The sequence below is a fragment of the Abramis brama genome, assembly GCF_963993115.1.
Source record: "Abramis brama genome assembly, chromosome: 13".
In the NCBI taxonomy this organism is placed as follows: Eukaryota; Metazoa; Chordata; class Actinopteri; order Cypriniformes; family Leuciscidae; genus Abramis; species Abramis brama.
Window position 1 is genome coordinate 31724489 of NC_139975.1, and position 20875 is coordinate 31745363.

A 20875-nucleotide genomic window follows, 5' to 3' on the forward strand; every position below is an offset into this window, starting at 1 on the left:
GGTCTCGCGATGTAAACAATTGCTTTACGGCCAAAAGAAATCTGCTAAAATGCTGTCATTATTGCGCTCCCTCACGTTGTTCGAACCCGAATGAAGAAGACGTTTTAAAGAATGTCCCATCTGCTTTGATGTCGTTGATCTACTAGCCTCTGGTGTCTGAGAATCGCCAAGAGTTTTTACAACAGTGTTGTCAAATATCTATTCTGAAGCTGTGGGGGGAGCTCTAGAGAGAAACCTGCGAGCAAAAAGCGAGAATACAGCGAAGAAATCCTGAAACTACTGAGCCCTGCTTTAATAAACGCGACTATAGGCTGACAGACAAGACATAGTAGGATACTTTCGATATGAAACAAAGTCTCAGCCTTCAAATTTTGTATGTTTTATTACGAAAAAAATGCATATTGTGCATGCAATTGTGTACAAATAAACCTTTAATAATAATGTACCAGCTGACAGAGTTCACTGTGCAGTTTACCACATAAGATTTTTCTCCATGAGAAACATTTACATATTTATGTATATCCAAATGAATAGATATTGAATCGAAATCGATTCGCAAACTCAATGCTCACTCCAAGCTGAACTGGAAGATGGTGATGCAAGTTTTCCTACCGGCTTAAAAAAAAAAAAAAAAAAACATAAAAAAATGGCAGAAATAGGAAGAGTAGTATGCTAGTATGATGTTCTGAAGTCAGCAACTGATAACATCCATGTCCCCCCCACCCACACACACACACACACACACACACACACACAATGACGGTCTATCTTTGTTTTATAGTATTCAATTCTTTTATAATGTTTTTTTATGCTACAGACTCTCACTTGATTCTTTATTCAGTTCTTTGTTTCCAGAATATGCTTGAAAGCAGACATAAAATAAAGATAAAACTATACATGTCAAGTCATCTTCATTTATATAGCGCTTTTAGCAATGTAGATTATTCCAAAGCGGCTTTACAGTGATAAAAATCCAGTCTATACATCCAGTCTGTCTTCAGAAACTCCACCCTCTTACAAAACCTAAAAGGAAGTGAGTCATTATTTCTGCCTTTCAGTTTTTCTGAAAGCTAAAACAAGTCAGTGTTGTGAAGAACAGAGGAGGACACTTTATTTCATAGCATTTTTGTTTATTTCTGAATGAAACCAGATTTTGATCGTTATTTACTCTTTAAACCAAAGTTCAGAAAGTGAAAGTAAATTGTAGATCATTGGATCTTTTACAAGAAGAGGAAATGGATTCAAAATCTGTGGAAGAGCTTTCTTGTCCTGTTTGCTGGGAAATCTTCAAGACTCCTGTTATTCTGTCCTGTAGTCACAGTTTTTGTAAAGAGTGTCTACAACAGTTCTGGAAAACTAAGAAAACTCAGGAGTGTCCTCTCTGCAGGAGAAGATCATCAAAAGCTGAACTTTTAGTTAATCTCATGTTAAAAAACTTGTGTGATTCATTGATAAAGAAGGGAAATGAGAAACGTTCATCAGGATCTGAGGAGATCTGCAGTTTACACAGTGAGAAACTCAAACTCTTCTGTCGGGAGGACAAACAGCCTGTGTGTTTAGTGTGCAGAGACTCAGAGAAACACACCAATCACACATTCAGACCCATCAGTGAAGTGCTTTCATCTTACAAGGTAAGACAAATATCTCTAATTTCATATGCTGAATACAGTGCTAAACATAGAGTATTATTTGTGTTTACAATAGACCAGTATTTATTTTTACTCAGACTAAATCTCTGACTTTCTACTGATATAAAATTGACCTTTTATATTTATTTAGGGCCTAAATTTATTCACCATAAATTTGTTTCCTCGCCACAGCCAAACCGTTTGAGATATCAAAAATCCGTCCGCAATTTAGCATCCTCAATGTCTTGACTTCATGCTGACCGAGTTTGGTGAGGATTGGATAAATTCCCTAGGAGAAGGACATCAAATTCCACAGCATGCGTTTCCAAACAACCCATAATAGCCGACTTCCTGTTGGGCTGGCGGAAAACTTAGAGCACGAAAGTTATTACTCGAATCCCTCACTATAGCAAAACCGTTTGAGATGTTTAATATCCGTTCACAATTTAGCATCTTTAATGTATTTTCATCATGTTGAAAAAGTTTGGTGTGAATAAAATAAACAGTTAGGAGGAGTAGCTAAAAACTCTGAGTCTGTAATATCCAAAAAATCCACATTCAAACCAAAATATCTGACTTCCTGTTGCTAATGACTTTAAATTAGAATTTGAAGGCCCAAACTTTGACCTTCTGATGTTCAAATCTTCTTGAATGTAACAGCATTGGCACGAAACATAGAAAATAGAAATGTCATGGGTTATTAATATTTTTTCATTAATATGTGATTAATTACAAGACACACCAAAAAGTGACTGATACTAACATACTTTCTCTTTCTGTATTTGTATTTGCACAACCACAAATTTACAACTACATGGATATAATAATTAAGAATTGGCCATTGAAAAAAAAAAAAGCACAGCTGCATAAATTTCACAGATTTTCATCTTAACCTGTAGGAGGAATTTAATACAGCACTGACATCCTTACAAAACAAGCTCAAACATGGAGAAGAAATGAAGAAAAAGTGTGATAAAACTATTAAACACATCAAGGTGAGGATATAAAGAGTTAAATACTCAACATTCACACACAGAGTTTATTATTGACATTAGTGGAGTGTGTGTTCATACAGCGCTGACTGAAGTGAATGTGATTCGATTTCAGTCTCAAGCTGAGCACACAGAGCGTCAGATTAAAGAAGAGTTTGAGAAGCTTCATCAGTTTCTCAGAGACGAAGAAGAAGCTACAATCACTGCACTGAGAGAGGAAGAGGAGCAGAAGAAGCAGAGGATGAAGGAGAAGCTAGAGGAGATGAACACACACATCTCAGCTCTTTCACACACAATCAGATACATGGAGGAGATGATGAAAGACAATGACGTCTCGTTTCTAAAGGTGACAAATAAATCTGGCTTCATTCTTTGTGCAAAAAACAACTTGTATAGAGAGACTCATTGACACGGAGAGTGTTTGATAAGATATTAAAATGTTTTCAAACTCTATATTTTCCAGAACTATAAAGTCACGATGGAAAGGTGAGTGAGCTGCTCGTATCTCTTCTCTCAGTGGATCTGAACTCAAATTCACTGCAGTTCTGACTCCTGAATGTTCCTCAGAGTCCAGATCTCACAGCCGGATCCACGGATGAGTTCTGGAGCTTTGATTCATGTGTCGCGTTATCTGGGTAACCTGCCGTTCAGAGTCTGGAAGAAGATGCTGGAAACTGTCCAACACAGTGAGTCTCAGCAGATTTGACACCAGTGCAGAAGATAGTTCACATATAAAGTCAAGTCATCTTCATTTATATAGCTCTTTTAACAATGTAGATTGTTTCAAAGCAGCTTTACAGAGACAAACGTATAATTTATGTTAACAGTGATTGTTTTGGCTTTATAGCGGTTCTTTAATAAAGTTATTTTCCAGCTAAAGTTAGTTTTGATTGATTCGCTTCCGTCGCAACGATCATTTGTTATTAAATTAGGGGCCGCTAAGATGACACCATTCTCTCTACACAGACTTTAAACGCGAACCTGTGATAAACGCTGATTGCGTTCACATGCATATTAAGAATTGGTTCTACATTAATGTGTGTTTGAATATACAGTATGTGCGCAGGTTTGTGATTCCCTACAAACCAAGCCTAAACAAAGTACTGGGCTTTCCTTATAAATTTTGATACAGAATTTTTTTTTATTTTATCACTTCGGGGTAGGTACGCAAAACGAATTTCCCGAAAACGGAAACATGGTAAAGAGTGGTAAAGGGATCCTCCATAGGGAGAGACTAGTTGGCGCTTCAGCACTGCGTTGTCATCGGGTCCAGGCGAAGATTCTGATCTGGATACGGCCTGGATCTGGCAGGCTGCGGGAAAACCTCGGATAAACAAAGACACTAAAATTAGCAAAGATGCCATTCTTCTTATGATGTAAATAGTATATCAGGATTTATAGAAAGTGTTCCCGGTTCCGGCTGACCTAATCTATGCAGCCTAACATTGAATTATAGAAGTCTATAATGTATTATGTGAATGTTAGGTCAAAGAGATGTGTCTTTAATCTTGCTTTGAACTGACTTAGTGTTTCTGCTTCCCGGACAATGGTAGGAAGACTGTTCCAAAGTTTTGGTGCTAAATAGGAAAAGGATCTGCCGCCAGCAGTTGATTTTGATATTCTAGGTATTATCAACTGGCCGGAATTTTGAGATCGCAATAGACGTTAAGGACTATAATGCGTTAAGAGCTTGCTCAAGTACTGTGGAGCTAAACAATTTAGTGCTTTGTAAGTAATCAGCAATATTTTAAAATTCATACAATGTTTAATAGGGAGCCAATGCAGTGTGGACAGAACGGGGCTAATATGGTCATACTTCTTGGTTCTGGTAAGAACTCGAGCTGCTGCGTTTTGAACTAGCTGTAGTTTGTTTATTAAGCGTGCAGGGCAACCACCCTGTAGAGCATTACAATAATCTAGCCTTGAGGTCATGAACGCATGAACTAATTGTTCTGCATTTGCCAATGAGAGCATATGGCGTAATTTAGATATATTTTTAAGATGGAAAAATGCGGTTTTACAGATACTAGACACGTGACTTTCATATGAAAGGTTGGTATCAAAGAGCACACTTAGGTTCCTAACCGACGACGAAGACTTGACAGAGCAGCCATCAAGTGTTAGACAGTATTCTAGGTTATTACGTGAGGAAGTTTTTTGTCCAATAATTAGAATCTCGTTTTTTTCAGAATTAAGAAGTAGGAAATTACGAGTCATCCAATTTTTTATATCAGCTATGCATTCTGTTAGTTTTATGAATTGGTAAGTTTCGTTCGGTTTTGAAGAAATATACAGCTGAGTATCGTCAGCATAACAGTGAAAGCTACCATATTTTCCGGACTATAAGTCGCACTTTTATTCATAGTTTGGCTGGTCCTGCGACTTATAGTCAGGTGCGACTTATATAATCAAAATTAATTCAGACTGAGATGAACCAAGAGAAAACATTACTGTCTACAGCCGCGAGAGGGTGCTCTAGTTGGCGGAGTTGTTCAGAAGCAACACCAAGGATGAAGAAAATTCAATGGATTCAGTGATGTGGAATGAGATTGCGGTGGGTTGGTGAACTTGTTTACTGGTGACTTGCTTGTTGGACTCACTGGCTTATGTTAATTTAGCCTATTCAGCCTCCCATGTATATGTTCTTTATGCTATTGTGTAGCTGAATAACTGTTAATGTGTTGCGTTAACATACCGGACACCTACTCAGCCTGTTGTTCTGTGTGCTACTGTGTAGTTGAATAACTTGCCTTTCCAGATTAAATGACTGTTCTTGGTCTTGAATTTTGTGAAATCAATTTCTAAACAAATGCAACTTATAGTCCAGTGCGACTTATATATGTTTTTTTCCTATTCATGACGCATTTTTTGACTGATGTGACTTATATTCCGGAGCGACTTATATTCCGGAAAATACGGTAATTCCATGTTTCCTAATGATATCTCCTAATGGTAGCATGTACAGAGTGAACAGCAGCGGTCCTAGTACTGAGCCTTGTGGTACGCCATACTGAACTTGTGATCGATAAGACATCTCTTCGTTTACTGCTACAAACTGATAATGGTCAAATAAGTATGATTTAAACCATGCTAGTGCAATTCCACTAATGCCAACATGGTTTTCTAGTCTATTTAAAAGAATGTTGTGGTCAATAGTATCAAATGCAGCACTAAGATCGAGTAACACTAATAGAAAGATACAACCACGATCGGATGATAAGAGCAAATCATTTGTGACTCTAATGAGAGCTGTCTCGGTACTATGGTACGGTCTAAATCCGGACTGGAAATCCTTGCAAATATCATTTCTTTCTAAAAAGGAACATAGTTGTGAAGATACTGCCTTTTCTACTATCTTTGACAGAAAAGGTAGATTCGAGATCGGCCTGTAATTGACTAATTCTGTAGGATCAAGTTGCGTTCTTTTAACAAGCGGTTTAATCATAGCCAGCTTAAAGATTTTCGGTACATATCCTAGTGACAAAGATGAATTAATGATATTAAGAAGAGGATCTAGGACCTCTGGAAGCATCTCTTTTAGTAGCTTAGTCGGTATAGGGTCTAACACACATGTTGTAGATTTAGATGATTTAACGAGTTTAGTAAATTCTTCCTCTCCTATAGCAACGAATGAATCAAATTTTTCTTCAAGGAGACTACAATGCACTGCCTGACGCGATACTGTAGTAGACGGTTGCATAGTTATAATTTTGTCCCTGATATTATCAATCTTGTTAGTAAAGAAGTTCATAAAGTCATTACTGCTGTGTTGCTTGGAAATTTCGGTGCTTGAAGCTTTCTTTTTCGTTAGTTTAGCCACCGTTTCAAATAAATACCTAGGATTATGTTTATTTTCTTCTAATAGGGTTGAAAAATAAGCAGATCTAGCAGCTTTTAAAGCCTCTCTGTAAGCAATAGAGCTCTCCTTCCATGAAATGCGAAATACCTCTAGTTTTGTTTTCTTCCAGTTGCGTTCCATTTTTCTGGCTGCTCTCTTAAGGGCCCGAGTGTGCTCGTTGTACCACGGCGTTGGACTATTTTCTTTAATCTTCTTTAAGCGCAACGGAGCAACTGTGTCTAAAGTGCTGGAAAAGAGAGAGTTAAATGTTGCAATATCAAGTTCTTCTAAGCTATCTGGGATGCTGAGATGATGAAACTGATTAGGAAGATTATTGATAAAGCAATCTTTAGTGGCAGAAGTGATAGGTCTAACATATTTATAACATGGAGTCGGCTTTGCAGCCTTGGCTAAGTGTAATTTACACAAGACTGAGATGTCATCGCTCTGCTGCAGAATTTCAACGGTATCAACATCTATTCCGTGTGATAATATTAGATCATTACAGTATGATTACGACGATGAGTAGGTCCTGACACGTGCCGTCTAACTCCAATTGAGTTTACAATGTCTTTAAATGCCAAACCCAATGCATCTTTTTCATTATCTATGTGTATATTTGTTTGCCCCAAAAACTTTTCCAATTGTCTATGAATTCTATATTATTTTGCGGACACCACTGAGACGATTCAGTGAACACAATCTACTAACTATCTCATCACTCCTGCGAACAGGAAGGGGCCCAGAGCAAATTACAGTGCTTGACATCGTACTTGCGAGTTCACACACCTCTTTAATATTAATTTTGGTGATCTCCGACTGGCGGAGTCGAACATCATTAGTGCTGACGTGAATAATGATCTTAGAGAATTTACGATTAGCATTAGCCAGCACTTTTAAATTTGCTTTGATGTCAGGCGCTCTGGCTCCCGGCAAACATGTGACTATGGTGGCTGGTGTCTCTATTTTCACGTTCCGTGTGATCGAATCACCAATTACTAGGGCACAATCAACAGAATTCTCAGTGTGTGTTTCACTGAGTGGGGCAAATCGATTTGTTATGGTAATCGGAACGTAAGAGTGTTTTTTTGATCCGCAACTAGAGCGATCCCTCACTGTCACCCAGTTGCCCGGCTGCGCAGGCTCTACTTCAGCCAGAACCGAGTCATGTAAAGAGTTCACTATGCTAGGCGCATCCAAAGCAGTATCTAAAGGTCTAGCACTCTTACTATCCTCAATTAAAGTTTGGATGCGTGTCTCTAGTTCTGAAATCTTCTCCGTCAGCCTAACTGACTCCTTGCATTTATCACATATAAATCCTATATTGCCGACAGAGAAGGCTATGCTAAACATGTGACATGAAGTGCAGGTGACAATAACAGGACAAGACATTACGTTTGTTGACTAATTCTTACTCACCTGAGCTTTTTATGAACTCAAAGGTGCGAGAGAAAAATAAATTAAAAATAGCTGAGCGCACGGGTGGCGCGTTAACAGGCTAGTGAATTACTAGCGTGTTGTGCTAGTAGTAACGGAAGCTAGCGATGTCAGGTTAATCTGAGATGTTGGGTAAACTGTATTTAGTAGTAGTATAAACAACTAGAAATACGAGGCTAAGACGGAGCTTACAGCACAATAAACACACACAATATCAACGTTTGATAGAAATATATGTAATAATCACTTGAATTTCTAAGTGAATCTGAAATGTATTTCAGAAAATCATCAGATCATACAGCGAACTCATAATAAAAAGTCTATTCCTCATGGTCTATATTTATGTATTACGATACAATAGTGTATATTGATGATATTAAAAATGAAGCCTCAATCAATTATGACAGTAACTGAGAGACCATTGTTAAGATAATGTCATTTATGATCTCTTTCAACAAAGTCTTTATTTGTGTTTTACATTTATATTTCTAATACATCATTTTCATCCTCTAATCTGATATTATTCTCTTTGCAGCTCCATTGACTCTGGATCCAAACACAGCAAATCCTCATCTCACACTCTCTGCTGATCTGACCAGTGTGTCGTACAGACGTGTAGGTAAAACACATCCTGATAATCCAGAGAGGATTGATGAGTATGCATGTGTCCTGGGATCTGAGGGCTTTAACTCAGGAACACACTGCTGGGATGTGGAGGTTGGAGACAATACACTCTGGATTATTGGAATAACCACAGCATCAAACCAAAGGAAGGGAGATTTCTTTGACTCTAATGTCTGGCGTGTGCGATACATGAACAGCAAATACACCTCACAATCCCCAGAGCAACCCGTCACTGTCTTTACTGTTAAACAGAAGCTTCAGCGTGTGAGAGTTCAGCTGGACTATGACAGAGGAACAGTGTCATTCTCTGATCCTGTACACAACACACATTTACTCACATTCACATCCACCTTCAACGACACAGTCTTTCCATTCTTATTTAATCGCTGCACAACTCCTCTGAGGATCTTACCAGTTAAACTGTTTATTAAAGCAGAAAATCACAGTTAAATCTGATTATGCTTATGAAAGCTTTAGCATTAAGTTCTGCCAGGAAGACTTAATTGTTACGTCACTCTACCTTTTTATCTATCCAATCACATTCCAACACTTGTGGTATAAAAGATCGGTACTTACTCATGTTTGAGTTCGCAGATGCTGACGCTTCAATTCACCACCATCCTCCCCACCTCCTCCAAATTGAATCCTTCCCTCCATCCTCCTCACCACCACCACCAGGATGGTCCCTTCCATACCTCACAGGGGGTCGGCTGCGCCCCTGCCTTGATCTTCAGGCAGGATATGCAGAGTCCGGACCCTCAGATTGCGAGCTACGGATGGGGCCTACGCCAAAGAACTTTATTGCTTGCTGGGTTGCTAATAAATGGATAATTGTCACAGTATTTATTCTCCCGAGTCTTTCTGGTAGAACTAGATTAATTCAGTTTTGCAAATTATGCTTCAATAGCAACACTGTAATAAAAGGGTCTCACTAATCAATCACATATGTAAAATTGTACTTTAGAAAAAAATGTCCTGTGTTAATGCCAACTTCATCCATTTTGGCACAAGTGTTTATTTTTATTGGAATTTTCTTATTTTACTCTCATCTTATTCTTTCATGAATCAATTGTACACTAGTAACACAACATATTTACACTCAGGACCTTATGGACAAAAATATCCCCACAGAAAACTAAATTTCTTTGTTTTCTTTTTTATCACAGGGTCATTTAGCAAACAAACATTTAACATTTTTATTCCGTTGGTAAAGATACAAAAATTAAATTTGGACTTTTTCACAAGATGGCGCCATTTTCTCAGGTTTGGCCTATAAAGCAAATACTCGCTTTATTCATGTTTTCTTCTTCTGCGTATTTGCGTATCAATTGGATAAATGATGCCGTTAATAAGACTGGGGGTAAAACCTGTACTGATTACCAGGGCCCCAAGGGGAGAGAAATGCCCTTGAAAAGTCTGGAATATATTTTATTTTAAGAGGCAGTGTAGAGAAAAAAATCTCTGATAGCCGAGGCACTCCTTAATTAAAATGTCTTTATTGCAAAAATGACATGTCCTAACTGGACCACTTTAAAATGCCCACGCGTAGCGGCATGGGGCCTTCTTCAGGGCATAGTGAAGCAGATAAAAAACTGATCTTATAATGACAAAGACACACAGGTAGAAGCAAACACACAGGTGCTGACAATCAGTGTTGAAGGTCTGCAGGTAATTGCTAGGACACGCCTCTCACACGGTTCTCAGCACTAAAGCTATTAGTCACCATAATAGACAGAAACACAGGCAACAGATAGCGTGCATATATATTCATGCATACATTGCTAGGGCACGCCTCTCACTAGTGATGGGCAGATCGAGGCTTCGTGAAACAATGAAACAGTTGAAGCAAATGTGCCATATTGTGTCGAGGCTTCGAATCAATCCGACACCCGTCTCAACGGTGACACCTAGTGGTCACTTGCAGGTGTTGATCTGAAACAACCTTGACAACGAGCCATTCAAAATGTGTGTTTTTTTTATTATTGTATTTTTTTTAATATGTGAAGCTTGTAGAGTTGTGACGTTCGCGAACGAACCGATTCTTTTGAACGGCTCATAAACATGAACGATGGGAGCCGAGTCGCGGCTGGAGGGGAGCCGTTCTTTCTGTCGTTCTTTTTTTCCTATGCGTGTTTCACACAGATGCACACAAATTAGCTCCTCCGCGAGACAGAACAGTTATAGGGGGAGGGGCGCACCCAGCGCAGGGGTGCTGGAACTGCTTTGTATTTATTTACATTGCATTTTGTGTTCATTTAAAACTTGAAGGGGCTGATCTCTTATTTGCAAAGTTTACAGTAGTTATAGTAGTAATAGTGGACTGTACGTAGACATTTCCATTTTATTTATTCTAATTTTATCTACAGTATATGTCTAATACTTTAAATATTTTTTGTTATCTATCAAAATGTTTTTTTGTGATACTGTTCTTGTATAGAATTTTTTCACTAAAAGCTGTTTTGCACAGACATTCATTGCAGCCCACTTTGTTATTGTTCATTTAAGACTTGAAGGGGCTGATGTCCTATTTGCAAAGTTTACAGTAGTAATAGTAGTAATAGTGGACTGTATGTAGACATTTCCATTTTATTTATTCTAATTTTATCTACAGTATATATTTAAAACTTTTCTATCAAAATGTTCTTGTGTGATAACAATGTTCTTGTGTGGAAGTGTTTGTAGTAAAAGCTGTTTTGCACAGAAATTCATTGCAGCCGGCTTTGTTTTTGATGTTTATTTGTGAGTAGGTATTGTATGAATAACATAAGTCAACGTAGCTTTACACATACACACACTTTGTACTAAAGGTAAATCCAAAATAGTGATGTCACTGTCTAAGCAGAGGGATGTTGTGCAACCCTATGGAATATAGTCCACACATGACAAATGAGGTAATAATCAATATTTCAGAATAATTCAAACTCAGATATTGGTGTGATATCTGAGTTTTAATTATTTGACTACAAATCTCACCTCATCATTCCTCCCAGTGATTATTTCCAGGATAAATTGAGATGCCCCCAAGCTGGTTTCTTAAAACTGACTAAATATTTAAAAAGAGCCAAAAGAGCCGTTCTTTTGAACGGCTCTTTGAAAGGAACGGATCGCCAAGATCCGGATCCCCTCAAAGAGCCATAAATCCCATCACTAGAAGCTTGTAACCTGTAGGCTCCTCACTGTGCATGTTATTTTGGTCATGAAAAATTAATATTAATAAAAGAAATCAAGCCACAATGTCTCACTTTTTTATAGATTTTTATTAAAAAATATTAATTTCTCTGCTGTGGAAGGACTTAGCCTACAACTTTTTTTTACAGATAATTTCTCCAGCCTTTGAAAAAATCCTCTCACAAGGGATCTATCTATCTATCTATCTATCTATCTATCTATCTATCTATCTATCTATCTATCTATCTATCTATCTATCTATCTATCTATGTATCTAGATATAATCTATCTATGTATCTATATATGTATCTATAATCTATCTATATATGTATCTATATCAGGGACATGCACAGACATTTTGAGGGGCTGGGGCTCAAGTGAAATAAACTTCTCATTTACGTTTTTTTTTTTTTTTTTTTTTTTTTACAAAATAGTATATATATATTAAGGCAACTCTGACTTCCTTTTTAAAAAAATAATTAAAAAAGTTAATTAATTTTATCTTCCTCAAACTCACGCAATTGTTTCATTTTCAAAAGATGTCTACAAAATAATCAGTTCACACAGAAACCATGGTCTCCTTAGTATTCACTAGGTTTATAGAGCAGCAAAGGAAACCATTCCACAATGTGCATGTTTTGAAAACATTTTCTATGCTACTAGTTTCAAGTATTTAGAATAACCTAAATAACTGCATCAAGCAGAGGGGCGTGTTTTACTAATAATTTGTTTATTTATGCACAAGGCACTACATCATTTTAATTATTTTGGTGTTATCAGAATACATAACACTTTAAAATCAACACAAATATTCACTCTAAACTGAAGAGGGCTGTTGCTGCTATTTTGTTACATATAGTAAAATCTGCTAATTTATTAATTACTCATAAATAAAAAGTTAATTTATAAATATTGTTATTATGTTTAATGTTAACTTATTTCTACTCAGTTTTATTTATTAATGTACCATATGCAGTTACTCAGATTTACTAAATTTTTTAGAGTGTATCCTCCATCTGTTTGCATCTGTAGATTTCTTCTATATTCACCAATTTAGATTTCTAAATTTCAGGGGGAAAGACTCTTGATGTTGTAAGTCATTAACTGAGGACGTTCTGTATGCAAATTAGGCGTCAACTAGTTAAAATGCGCACATTTGCATCTAATTGACAGGGCAATGCAGGTAAATAGGATAAACAAAATAACTAAAGCATATCACCTGGTGGTGATATATGCTTATTTTATTAACTTATTTTATTACATGGCTTGGTTGAATTCCAATGTAGAATGCGGTGTGTTATTTCTTAACAGACCGCTGTGCGGAGTATAACAGACCGTTGCCATGAAAAACAGAGCATTGCTATGGACTCATTGGATTCTAACCGTAGAGACGGAGCATACTATTTTCTTTAGCGGAAGCAATACTATCGGGTTTAAATCAGAGAGGGAGCGCTTCAGAACTCCTGACCTGATATTTAGATATACTATTCTTCAATAAATATATTTGTTTGACAGGGAAGCTGTGCGCAAACAGGAATATTATTTTTCAAAAATGAAAAAAAAGCACCCCAGAAAAAAGGGCACTTTCTCTCCAGGAATAAAAAGGGCAGGTGCTCAAGCCCCCTTTGATGTCTATGTGTGCACGTGCCTGATCTATATTATATATATTTATATCTATGTATCTATTAATGTGTCACTATATGTATACTCTGTCTGTCTCTAGCCTATCAGTCAATGTGTTGTGTAAATTTAAATGTAAGCCTAAATAGCCTATAACTAATCAAATCACACTATGTCACTATATCATAAAAAATCTGCTATCTCAAAATCAAACTCCTCTCACAAAAACCCACGAGGTCAATATGCGTTGATTTCACTTTTATACAGATGTGCGATTGTGTGGTCTGTTCCCGACCGTGTCAATCAAACGCTGATTCGGCGGACTACACCTGATGAAACCAGGCGGGAAGGAAGTCGACCGGAAGTTGAAGCCGGCCGTGTGCCACCATCTTGTAGCAGAACTTCACCTGCAGTTAGCATCCCATTGACTCCCATTCATTTTGGCGTCACTTTGACAGCGAATAACTTTACATCTGAGGCGTTTGAAGACTCCATTTGTCCATTATTTATTTCTAAAGAAACACGACAATGTATAAAATGCTCCATTACCTTGTAGCTTATGTTATGGCCCCGTAGAAGCAGTTTTTGTAAAAGTAGGCTAACGATTGCGTCATAACCACGCGACTCTCTGTCGCACAGTAGAGAGATTACCGTATGGACGGGAGGAGAAGCTCGCGGGCAATCGGGGGGACGTGGAGGCAAAATGACAATATAATTAATCAGAATACCTAGCAAAAGTTGCTCCTGCTCAAAGCTCATGTACAGCTCCTACTCACACTCTCCGTCTCTGCAAGATTCGGAAGGGAATGATTCAGATTTCTCTCGGCACAGCTACTAGAATACAGACGGGTTGCTCATGTGGTCCGTGTAACGCTTTGCTCGGTTTGAGTCTGCGCGTCAGGAAAGGAAGTGCTAAGAAATCGCTAAAAATGGGCTTCACTTGTCTCAATTGAGATCCAATGAGATGGCTCTGTCCACTTCTTATACTGTCTATGGATGAAACACCTAGTGAAACACTTCGAGGCTTCGTTTGGCCAAAGTCACGTGACATGGGTGTTTTGAATCACGCTTCGGATCAGTGTTTCGAAACATTTGCGCTTCGGGATCTCGCAAAGCTTCGGAACGACTGTTTCGCGTCAGCCATCCCTACCTCTCACATGGTTCTCAGCACTGAAGCTGTTGGTCACAATAATAAACAAAAAACACACAAGCAACAGATAACATGCATATACATTCATGCATTATATTGCTAGGGCACGCCTCTCACATGATTCTCAGCACTAAAGCTGTTGGTCACAATGTAAGCAAAAGCACAAGCAACAGGTAGCATGCATATATTCATGCATGCACATGCATACACATTCATGCATACATATGCATACACATATACATATACAATACATATGAAAAGTGAGTAGTCACAGGAAAGAACAATATTACAAAATCACAGAAAAGGTCTATAATCTATCTCCTCATTTAATCCTGGATAGTCCATTGCTTTGAAACTCCATATCCAAAAGGTTTCACGTTGCAATAACTGTTTTAAAATATCACCTCCACGTATTGATTTTTTAATAATTTCAATGCCCTTAATTCTCAAAGATGATGGGTCACTATGATGTATTTCTTTATAGTGTTTGGCCATAGGGTAATCTTCATTATTGACTCGAATTGCGTATTTGTGTTCATAAAAACGCTCTTTTAGTTTTCTTTTAGTTCTGCCCACATAGAAACACCCACATGGGCATTGTAGGCGGTAGACCAAATATTCAGAGTTACAGTTAATCAAACCATTAGTCTTAAATTCTCTCTGCGTTCTCAGATCACAAAAAGTCTTACTTTGAATGACACCCTCACAATGACTGCAAGATCCACACCTATAGGTTCCCCACAACCCTTTTTCTAGCCATGTTTTTTGTTTAGGACCTGGAAGGTAACTTCTTACAAGTTTGTCCCTTATGGATGGTGCCTTCTTGAACACAGTCATAGGCGGCTCTGGAAAAACGTCTTTCAGAATAGAATCACTTTGAATTAACCCCCAATTGGACTTAAAGGGATACTTCACCTCTGGGAAGATGAATGTGTATTTAAAATAGGCCATTTAAGTAGAAGAAATGTGAAGAAATTTTTGAATTTGGAGCTTTCTAGACTGAGAAAAGCCAGAAAATGTATTTTTGGCTTATGTGGATGAAAGACAACAACTCCCAGAATGCACTTGCTTCGCTGCCTTAGGAGGCCACGCCTACCGGTAAGAGTGCGCAGTTGAAAACAACAAGGCTATCCTACGTGATGAGTTTGCCAGGGATTTGCCAGGGATCTCTAGAGATCGCCCAAAATGTCCGGGATTCGGCTTTTGCGTTCTACAGTCGCCATTCATTCATTATGTTTACTGTGGCGAGCAGGACGAGGCTGACGGCCGCGGGAGAACGGCGCGAGGCCGGTGGCGTCATTGCTGAGACGCGCCGGTCTCGTATCTCTCACAGAGGAGCGGGAATTTTCTTAGCAAGGGTAAAACGCACATCAACCGATCACTTGTTTAGCGTTCATGTAAACACTACATTCAGATTCACCAATCGGAATGAATTCAGTTAGATTGAAACAAAAGGTGTGCATGTAAACAATGAATGGCGATCGCAGAACGCAAAAGCTGAATCCCGGACATTTTGAACGATCTCGCCCGCCGGACAAGTCTGGGAAAAGGAAGATGGTAACCCCTACTTACTCAGCTTTCTCCTACTATTCAGCTTTCTCCACAGAACAAGAGCCTGCTAGCTTAGCTTCCAAAGAAAGACGGCTGACACTGTGTACATTCTGTGAGTGAGATCCCACCCTCTATGGGCGGGCTGAAAACATGCGGAACAACGCCATCTACTGGCTGTAGTCTTTAGCCTCTGGCCAGAAAATCCTCCGATGACAAAATTTTTTCCAGACAAAAAATACAATAAATCTCTTGTCTCAGGGGGATATGAGGGTGGAAAGCATGGTAATTCGAAAATACTACAGGTTTTCTACTAATACAAAGCTTAATGCTAAATCCTGAAGTATCCCTTTAATTATTTGTTTCATTTCAGAGGCACTACTACTATATTGGGTAACAAAGACAGGTCTAGAGTTGTTTTTAGCCATGTCTTTCCTCCGCTTTTTTTCTTTAGTAGATCAGAGCGTGTTGTGGAGCGTGCTTTCATTATTGCTTTTTCTATTATCATTGGTGAGTAGCCCCTAGCCCTGAACCTTAATGTCATATCTTGAGCCTGCATTTCGAAATCAGAGTCTTTGTTGCAGATGCGTCTAAGACGCTGAAATTGTCCAAAAGGAATGTTATCTTTCAGGCTCCTTGGATGGAAGCTGTCAGCCCTCAATAAAGTGTTTCTATCTGTGCTTTTCCTATATATTGTTGTGTACAAAAGATTATTGTCATCTATGGAGATAGTCAAATCCAAAAAATTAATAGATGTTTTTGAATGTTCAATTGACAGTTTTATATTTGGGTTAGTTAGTGTATTGATGTACTCATGAAACTGCAAAAGTTCTTCCTCATTCCCAGACCAAACAAAGAGGATATCATCAATAAAGGGTCCCCAAAATACTATCTTGTCACAGAATTTGTTACTAGATCGATTATATATGTATTGCTCTTCCCAGTGACCTAAAAATAAATTGGCATAATTAGGAGCAAAACATGCACCCATCGCTGTGCCCTTGAGCTGTCTAAAGAAATCGTCTTGGAAGAGGAACACATTATTGTGTAAAATCCATTCTGTGAGAGAAAGTAAAAAATGGTTGGGTGGTGACGTCTCCGACCTATGTAACAAATAATGTTGTAAGGCTAATAGGCCTTCCTGGTGGTCAATATTGGTATATAGGGAGGCTACATCTAGAGTCACCAAATAACAATTTTTGACATTTGTGATATTCATAAGTTTACATAGCACATCAGTAGTGTCTTCAATGAAAGAAGGGAGATCCCGCACTAGAGGTTTTATAAAAAAGTCCACAAATTGGGAGCAAGGCTCAGTCAAAGATCCATTGCCTGAGATAATGGGTCTACCCTCAGGTTGTTTTAAATTCTTATGGATCTTAGGCAACATGTAGAAACATGGCATTTGGGGATTCTCATTCATTAGAAAAGCAAATTCATTGTCTGAGATCCATTTCTGGTCTCTACCAAGGGATAAAATGTCCCTCAGTTCATTTTTCATTTTTACAATTGGATTTCTCTGCAATTGTTCATAATAAATATTATTTCCTAGTTGTCTTTGAGCTTCAATAATGTATGAACATTTATCCATTACTACAACTGCACCCCCTTTGGCAGCAGGCTTTATTATTATCTGCTCATTCTTTGTTAGAGAATTCAGTGCATCTCTTTCGCGTTTTGAGAGATTGTGTTTTATTCTGTTCTGTCTTTTGTCAAACATATTGTCTATGTCATGAGAAACCTTTTTGGTAAAAGCAATCAAGGTGTGATTAGAACTCATAGGCATAAAGTTTGACTTAGGCTTAAAATGTCTCTTAGCATCATGAGTGGTATCAAAGTTCAATTCAGGTGTGCTATTCAAGAGTTTATTCGACTGATGGTACCATACCTTCAAATTAAGGTTTCTATAGAACCTAAAAAGGTCCACCTTAGTTTTAAATGCATTAGCTTCACTTGTAGGGGAAAAAGTCAATCCTTTTGATAGCACATTCACAGAGTCTTGAGTTAGTATATTTTTTGAGATATTAATTACCGTGTATTCTTCTTTTGGTTCCGAAGATTCCAACGTGGTTTTTGAAGAGCTTGACCGACCTCTCCCTCTTCTGGTTTTTTTCTTCTTCCTCCTCCCTTCCAAGTCGATTGTCGACCTCGAGCTGTTGAGTGTGGTTGGTCCTCCAAAAAATCATCAGACATGTGTGTAGCATCAGATTCCTCTCCACTTGTACTTAGGTTGAAGGACACAAATCGTTGACGGCGTTGTGGTCTTGTAGTTTCTTTCCATTGGTAGACGTTGCCATCTTTGTAGTCTCTCTCATCCCTCTTGAATTTTTTCCACAAACAAAAGCTCTTCAAAAATCACGTTGTAATCTTCCACTTATGATGCTAAGAGACATTTTAAGCCTAAGTCAAACTTTATGCCTATGAGTTCTAATCACACCTTGATTGCTTTTACCAAAAAGGTTTCTCATGACATAGACAATATGTTTGACAAAAGACAGAACAGAATAAAACACAATCTCTCAAAACGCGAAAGAGATGCACTGAATTCTCTAACAAAGAATGAGCAGATAATAATAAAGCCTGCTGACAAAGGGGGTGCAGTTGTAGTAATGGAAAAATGTTCATATATTATTGAAGCTCAAAGACAACTAGGAAATAATATTTATTATGAACAATTGCAGAGAAATCCAATTGTAAAAATGAAAAATGAACTGAGGGACATTTTATCCCTTGGTAGAGACCAGAAATGGATCTCAGACAATGAATTTGCTTTTCTAATGAATGAGAATCCCCAAATGCCATGTTTCTACATGTTGCCTAAGATCCATAAGAATTTAGAACAACCTGAGGGTAGACCCATTATCTCAGGCAATGGATCTTTGACTGAGCCCTGCTCCCAATTTGTGGACTTTTTTATAAAACCTCTAGTGCGGGATCTCCCTTCTTTCATTGAAGACACTACTGATGTGCTATGTAAACTTATGAATATCACAAATGTCAAAAATTGTTATTTGGTGACTCTAGATGTAGCCTCCCTATATACCAATATTGACCACCAGGAAGGCCTATTAGCCTTACAACATTATTTGTTACATAGGTCGGAGACGTCACCACCCAACCATTTTTTACTTTCTCTCACAGAATGGATTTTACACAATAATGTGTTCCTCTTCCAAGACGATTTCTTTAGACAGCTCAAGGGCACAGCGATGGGTGCATGTTTTGCTCCTAATTATGCCAATTTATTTTTAGGTCACTGGGAAGAGCAATACATATATAATCGATCTAGTAACAAATTCTGTGACAAGATAGTATTTTGGGGATGCTTTATTGATGATATCCTCTTTGTTTGGTCTGGGAATGAGGAAGAACTTTTGCAGTTTCATGAGTACATCAATACACTAACTAACCCAAATATAAAACTGTCAATTGAACATTCAAAAACATCTATTAATTTTTTGGACTTGACTATCTCCATAGATGACAATAATCTTTTGTACACAACAATATATAGGAAAAGCACAGATAGAAACACTTTATTGAGGGCTGACAGCTTCCATCCAAGGAGCCTGAAAGATAACATTCCTTTTGGACAATTTCAGCGTCTTAGACGCATCTGCAACAAAGACTCTGATTTCGAAATGCAGGCTCAAGATATGACATTAAGGTTCAGGGCTAGGGGCTACTCACCAATGATAATAGAAAAAGCAATAATGAAAGCACGCTCCACAACACGCTCTGATCTACTAAAGAAAAAAAGCGGAGGAAAGACATGGCTAAAAACAACTCTAGACCTGTCTTTGTTACCCAATATAGTAGTAGTGCCTCTGAAATGAAACAAATAATTAAGTCCAATTGGGGGTTAATTCAAAGTGATTCTATTCTGAAAGATGTTTTTCCAGAGCCGCCTATGACTGTGTTCAAGAAGGCACCATCCATAAGGGACAAACTTGTAAGAAGTTACCTTCCAGGTCCTAAACAAAAAACATGGCTAGAAAAAGGGTTGTGGGGAACCTATAGGTGTGGATCTTGCAGTCATTGTGAGGGTGTCATTCAAAGTAAGACTTTTTGTGATCTGAGAACGCAGAGAGAATTTAAGACTAATGGTTTGATTAACTGTAACTCTGAATATTTGGTCTACCGCCTACAATGCCCATGTGGGTGTTTCTATGTGGGCAGAACTAAAAGAAAACTAAAAGAGCGTTTTTATGAACACAAATACGCAATTCGAGTCAATAATGAAGATTACCCTATGGCCAAACACTATAAAGAAATACATCATAGTGACCCATCATCTTTGAGAATTCAGGGCATTGAAATTATTAAAAAATCAATACGTGGAGGTGATATTTTAAAACAGTTATTGCAACGTGAAACCTTTTGGATATGGAGTTTCAAAGCAATGGACTATCCAGGATTAAATGAGGAGATAGATTATAGACCTTTTCTGTGATTTTGAAATATTGTTCTTTCCTGTGACTACTCACTTTTCATATGTATTGTATATGTATATGTGTATGCATATGTATGCATGAATGTGTATGCATGAATATATGCATGCTACCTGTTGCTTGTGCTTTTGCTTACATTGTGACCAACAGCTTTAGTGCTGAGAATCATGTGAGAAGCGTGCCCTAGCAATATATGCATGAATGTATATGCATGTTATCTGTTGCTTGTGTGTTTTTTGTTTATTATTGTGACCAACAGCTTCAGTGCTCAGAACCATGTGAGAGGCGTGCCCTAGCAATGTATGCATGAATATATATGCACGCTATCTGTTGCCTGTGTTTCTGTCTATTATTGTGACTAATAGCTTTAGTGCTGAGAACCGTGTGAGAGGCGTGTCCTAGCAATTACCTGCAGACCT

At 38.0% G+C, this 20875-nt stretch overlaps 1 protein-coding gene across 1 annotated transcript; it reads left to right on the forward strand.

Moving 5' to 3' along the window:
• Positions 1 to 1079: 1079 nt before the first annotated feature.
• LOC311094708 (E3 ubiquitin-protein ligase TRIM35-like) lies at positions 1080 to 9361 on the forward strand. The gene is made up of 6 exons (XM_084132832.1): positions 1080 to 1631; positions 2528 to 2623; positions 2736 to 2966; positions 3084 to 3106; positions 3188 to 3306; positions 8431 to 9361. Exons 1-6 carry the CDS (start codon positions 1236 to 1238, stop codon positions 8967 to 8969), a joined length of 1404 nt encoding a protein of 467 aa, XP_083988958.1. The 5' UTR covers positions 1080 to 1235; the 3' UTR covers positions 8970 to 9361.
• Positions 9362 to 20875: the final 11514 nt, after the last annotated feature.